This window comes from Corticium candelabrum, chromosome 8 (assembly GCF_963422355.1).
Source record: "Corticium candelabrum chromosome 8, ooCorCand1.1, whole genome shotgun sequence".
In the NCBI taxonomy this organism is placed as follows: Eukaryota; Metazoa; Porifera; class Homoscleromorpha; order Homosclerophorida; family Plakinidae; genus Corticium; species Corticium candelabrum.
In genome coordinates, this window is record NC_085092.1 from 5756187 (window position 1) to 5761186 (window position 5000).

The following is a 5000-nucleotide window of genomic DNA, read 5'->3' on the forward strand; positions in this document are numbered from 1 at the left end:
AACTCCTTGGCCAATTCGGTCCAGAAGCCGACAGGATTGACGAGAGAGCGATGGTGGAGTTCTTGGTACTGCTTGAGGCTGCTGACGTGCGCGTGCGCCGAGATGGAAGGGTCGGGATGGAAGAGCTCGTGGCTGATGTGAGCTTTGTCGACGTGCTCGAGATGTAGTTCGACTTCGTTGGACTGATCCGATTTCTGAGCCATTGGCACGTGGTCAGGTAAGGCACGATGATTTTTTCGACGCATGCGCAGAGGAACATCCTATCATGTTTATGTATTTTATTACTCGAACGTTACTGGAAGTATTTTGATTTATTAAAACAACATGTGTAGCTATATATTTGAATTACAAGCGATGAACGATTCCTGGATGTTTTAGTAGGATGGACACGTGCAGGTTTATATCAATGCACAACAAGTGGCTAACTACATGCTAAATATATTATTTTATACAAATATAAATTGATAATTACAACGCGTGTTTAGGCTAGACCAACCAGGTTTTTAGGCTATGATCTACATAGACTATAAATTATTATAACTTGCATTGGAATTTTGTGCGTAGCTAGCGCGCGTTATCTTTAAAACAAGACCCGGATTATAGACAGTCTGCTGTCTGCTTCATCTCTAATCATTTTTTGCATATCTTTGTTTTATTGATGGTAAATGCAAAACCATCAACACAAAAATTAATAATTTTTATTGCAAATTTATGAACAATTCATGGAATGACTAAGCCTAGACTCGCGGGTTGCTACACCACGTGCGCTAGCTGTCACGTGTGTGCATATAAGTCCATGTGGTTTCACACGTGTCGTTGGTTTGTACAGTAGTTGGACATGGGCACATCAAAATTTTATTTTATGTATAAACTGGACCGAGAAATTTGAGCATTAAAGTTTACATTGTACAGTATACATCTGTACACATCTTGTGTTATTAATATCAACCAAAATTACGTATTGATATAAATTCTCCTTTCTTGTTTGTACAGTACGGTATGTTTGAGTGTGGATCGTGACAACAGTCCGTTAAATGGACTTCTCGGATGACTTCTTTGAGTCACGTGATGACGTGAGAAAGATACCAGAAGAAGTTCAGAATTCTTTCTATACACCTAAGAACGTTGAACCGCAAGTAGGCAATCGTTCATGTCTCGCTAGCAAACAGACAGACTTAACCTTAACAACTGACATGAATTTTAGAACGAATATGATTGGCTGTCAATTAATTAATTAATTAAGTTATTGAATGATGTTTGACAGACTGATTTAGTTTTGCATGTATTAGATTTGATGTATAAAAATATATGATTATTTGACAGACAGACAGACAGACAGATGTACAGACAGACAAAGACAAACAGACAGACAAAGAGACAGACAGACAGACGGACGGACAGACAAAGAGACAGACAGACAGACAGACAAAGAGACAGACAGACAGACAGGCAGACAAAGAGACAGACAGACAGACAGACAGACAAAGAGACAGACAGACAAGAGACAGACAGACAGACAAAGAGACAGGCAGACAGACAGACAAAGAGACGGACAGACAAAGAGGCAGGCAGACAGGCAGGCAGACAGACAGACAAAGAGACAGACAGACGGACAGACAAAGAGACAGACAGACATACAGACGAAGAGACAGACATACAGACGAAGAGACAGACAGACAGACAGACAGACAGACAGAGGCAGACAGACAGACAGACAAAGAGACAGACAGGCAAACAAAGAGACAGACAGACAGACAAAGAGACAGACAGACAGACAAAGAGACAGACAGACAAGAGACAGACAGACAGACAAAGAGACAGGCAGACAGACAGACAGACAGACAAAGAGACGGACAGACAAAGAGGCAGGCAGACAGACAAAGAGACAGACAGACGGACAGACAAAGAGACAGACAGACAGACAGACAGACAGACAGAGGCAGACAGACAGACAGACAAAGAGACAGACAGACAAACAAAGAGACAGACAGACAGACAAAGTGACAGACAGACAGACAAAGTGACAGACAGACAGACAAAGTGACAGACAGACAAAGAGACAAACAGACAGACAAAGAGGCAGACAGACAGACAGACAGACAGACAGACAGACAGTATTCGATCTGTGTCTCAGTAGATGACATTTAGCTTAGCAGTTTTACCTAGTGTTCTTGTAAAATTTTGCTTTTTGTGTTCAATAGTGAAAGAAGACAGACAGACAGACAAAGAGACAGACAAAGAGACAGACAAAGAGACAGACAGACACTATGACAATGTCTAATAACAATATTCAAATCAAGTCACAATGATCTTCCTATTTAGTGGTTCTGCTCCTCTTCTGTTATTGACACAGTTGACACAGTGAAACGACGTGCTGATTTCTTCTATTACAAGAAGGACTTTGTCCAAGCACAACACATCTATCAATATTGTCTTAGCCTTATGACATTAGATACACCGTCCATCGTCAGAAAGGAAGTCGACGAATCAATCGCATTGTGTTGCATGCATAGTGGTAACAATGATGAGGCTCAGAAACGGCTACAAAATTTGGTAGAGTGTAACTCGTGTGTGTGTGTGTGTGTGTGTGTGTGTGTGTGTGTGTGTGTGTGTGTGTGTGTGTGTGCGCGCGCGTGCGCGCGTGTGGTGTGTGTGTGCACTTTTGCACTGTAATTTATTGTGTGTTCATATAGATAAGCGACTCACCAGACAATCAATCACTGCACTATCACATACAACGAATGACCGACAAAGACAAATCCGACTGTCTACCCAACACACACAGATCAACACTTCGAGATTCCCCACAACCTCAACAAGATGATGAAACACAAACACATTACACCAACACCTAACCAACTACACACACACACACACACACACACACACACACACACACACACACACACACACACACACACACACACACACACACACATGCAATCGCCAGCCTTCAAACAAGCCAGTGAGAATGGAACAAGTTGGCTCACCGAATGGGAAATCCAGCAAAACCCAGCTAATTTAATGCCATAAATTTGCTGCCTTTCTATTTTATTCAATGATTATGATTAAGTATGTTGCATGAGCAGTCTGCTAGTAGTAGTAGTTGAGGTAGTCTTAGCGTTTTCCCTCTGTAATATATGTAGAGCACTCTGGACTAATGAACGTGAGCTACCCCCTCTTAGCGTGCCGCAGGCTAGATGCTACAGTGGAGTGAGTCCCTCCTAACGCACACAAAGGCTAGAGGCTAGAGTGAGTCCCTCTTAACGCACACAGACTAGAGGCTAGATGCATGCAAAGGCTAGAAGCAAGAGTGGGCGGAGCCTCTAACCTGCGCGCGTTAATTAAGGAACCATGTAAAGGCTACTGCAGTCCTAGCATGACACATTGCTATTTTAGTACTGTTTTTCCAGAGTCAAGGTCATTACAGATGAAGCACCAGAGTGACAAACGAGCGATAAAAAATCGACTGCCCATATAGACTCAACACAAACGAGTCCTCATCCATCAGTGTACTGGACTAGACACACCAAGTCTCACATTTTCTCTGTCTATTCAACAGACATTCTCCAAACAACAACATCCAACAAGATGATCAACGATTTTTATAGCAGTAAAACTGCCGTCTCTCTTTCTTTCTCCTACAAAAGGTAGTCTAATCGACTACAAATTCTATTGCTGTGTAAACGATTTGGGAACAAAATGATTTCTAGACGCTATCTTGGCCACATGTGAGGGAGCTAGGTCAATCTACATTCATACTTCACTCATTTGCGGCGCGTCTCCCTCATCTCGCGTTTCACCGCTCCGCTGTTTACAATACAGACCGGCGACTCCCTTTGTCTCGCGCAGATTGAGTTTGTCTCTCTTGATCTTCCGGTTCCGCCCTATTTCGTTCTTCCTGTACTGCGCCATCACCTCGAAATCCACCACATAGATGTGTCCGACAATCTGCACCTCGACCGACTTTTTCCTCCCTTCGAACGCCTTCTCAATCTCTCTCGCCGTCCTCTCGTCATATTTCCACCAACCGTTCGACTTTCCCTCGTAAAACCACCAACATCCATCGTCTAGAAGCGGAGACTCCTCGACTCGGACCTCGTCGACGAGAGCCGGCTTGCGCACGTACTCGACTGGAATGTCGCATCGACACAGCGCGCAGCGTCGCACGGCTCGAACAGCCGAGAAACCCTTGACACACAAGTAACAAAAAACGTGTCCGCACGGCAGTTTCACCGGATAGGATAACGGCTGGAAGCACACTGAGCATCGTTCGTCTCTCGTTTGAGCGTCTACAGCGAGAGAAAACGGCGCGTGAACGTCAATTCTCTCATCGAATTCTGAACGCCTGCCGCAGCTGCCGGCGTCGTTCTACGTCCTGTTGTGCTTACCGTCGACGTCGTTTAGAGAGATTTCTTTCAGCTTTTCGCTGATGTCGTCAGCCTGAGAGTCTAAACCGACTCCCGAAACGTGAGTCATTCTGGTGCAAATGACCGAGACATGCGCACTGTGATACCTGTTGCCGTGGAGACCAACTAGCCGCGAGAACGGTCGGTAATCCGAGCGCTTAAAACTATCAATTCTTTTATCAAATTCTGAACGCCCACTGACGTCGTTCAACGCAAGTTGTACTTACCGACGACGTGGTGTAAAGCTATTTCTTTAGCTTTTCGCTGATGTCGGCGTTGGTCGTGAGTCAGAGTCCCGAAACGTGGTCACTGCAAATGAGCGCGACATGCGCAATGCGACAGTCGCTGTGTGTCCAAACAGCCGCGAGTACGGTCTGACGTCCGAGCGATTAAACTTATTTAAAATTTAAAAGTTAATTAAAATTTAAAACTTGGTCAAAATTTAATAAACAATTAAAATTTTTACATCATTTATTGATTATTCAAATTCAAATTACAAGATAAATGTCACCAGTTGTATTGAGTGTATCACTCATGATCCCAAAATTCATCGAATGTCTGTCCTTCTCTCAACAAGAATTGCCCGTTTAC

At 43.8% G+C, this 5000-nt stretch overlaps 4 protein-coding genes across 4 annotated transcripts in view; 1 reads left to right on the forward strand and 3 right to left on the reverse strand.

Moving 5' to 3' along the window:
* Positions 1-233, reverse strand: part of LOC134183508 (acetyl-coenzyme A synthetase, cytoplasmic-like) — an 8998-nt gene extending 8765 nt beyond the window's left edge. The window contains exon 1 of the mRNA XM_062651067.1: positions 1-233. This exon is cut by the window's left edge and continues 171 nt beyond it. Coding sequence (XP_062507051.1) covers positions 1-203 — 203 coding nt within the window. The 5' untranslated portion in view covers positions 204-233.
* On the forward strand, positions 118-3161 carry LOC134183510 (uncharacterized). Its single transcript, XM_062651069.1, has 4 exons — positions 118-217; positions 994-1136; positions 2323-2553; positions 2694-3161. Exons 2-4 carry the CDS (start codon positions 1035-1037, stop codon positions 2853-2855), a joined length of 495 nt encoding a protein of 164 aa, XP_062507053.1. The 5' UTR covers positions 118-217; positions 994-1034; the 3' UTR covers positions 2856-3161.
* A 230-nt stretch (positions 3162-3391) lies between these two features.
* On the reverse strand, positions 3392-4499 carry LOC134183267 (E3 ubiquitin-protein ligase rnf146-like). Its single transcript, XM_062650759.1, has 2 exons — positions 4392-4499; positions 3392-4292 (listed from the first exon to the last, which is right to left on the reverse strand). Exons 1-2 carry the CDS (start codon positions 4477-4479, stop codon positions 3757-3759), a joined length of 624 nt encoding a protein of 207 aa, XP_062506743.1. The 5' UTR covers positions 4480-4499; the 3' UTR covers positions 3392-3756.
* A 362-nt stretch (positions 4500-4861) lies between these two features.
* Positions 4862-5000, reverse strand: part of LOC134182941 (aldo-keto reductase family 1 member B1-like) — a 9292-nt gene continuing 9153 nt past the window's right edge. Inside the window, exon 16 of the mRNA XM_062650383.1 lies at positions 4862-5000. This exon is cut by the window's right edge and continues 153 nt beyond it. Within this exon, the coding sequence (XP_062506367.1) occupies positions 4938-5000 (63 nt within the window). The 3' untranslated portion in view covers positions 4862-4937.

Excerpts from the sequence above, each read along its gene's own strand:
- LOC134183510 (XM_062651069.1), top strand. The coding sequence starts at position 1,035 with ATGGACTTCTCGGATGACTTCTTTGAGTCACGTGATGACGTGAGAAAG. Across the intron at positions 1,137-2,322 it reads CTAAGAACGTTGAACCGCAA|TGGTTCTGCTCCTCTTCTGT; the intron begins GTAGGCAATCGT and ends CTTCCTATTTAG. Across the intron at positions 2,554-2,693 it reads AGAAACGGCTACAAAATTTG|ATAAGCGACTCACCAGACAA; the intron begins GTAGAGTGTAAC and ends GTGTTCATATAG.
- LOC134183267 (XM_062650759.1), bottom strand. The coding sequence starts at position 4,479 with ATGACTCACGTTTCGGGAGTCGGTTTAGACTCTCAGGCTGACGACATC. Across the intron at positions 4,293-4,391 it reads CTCTCTAAACGACGTCGACG|ACGCTCAAACGAGAGACGAA; the intron begins GTAAGCACAACA and ends CTCTCGCTGTAG.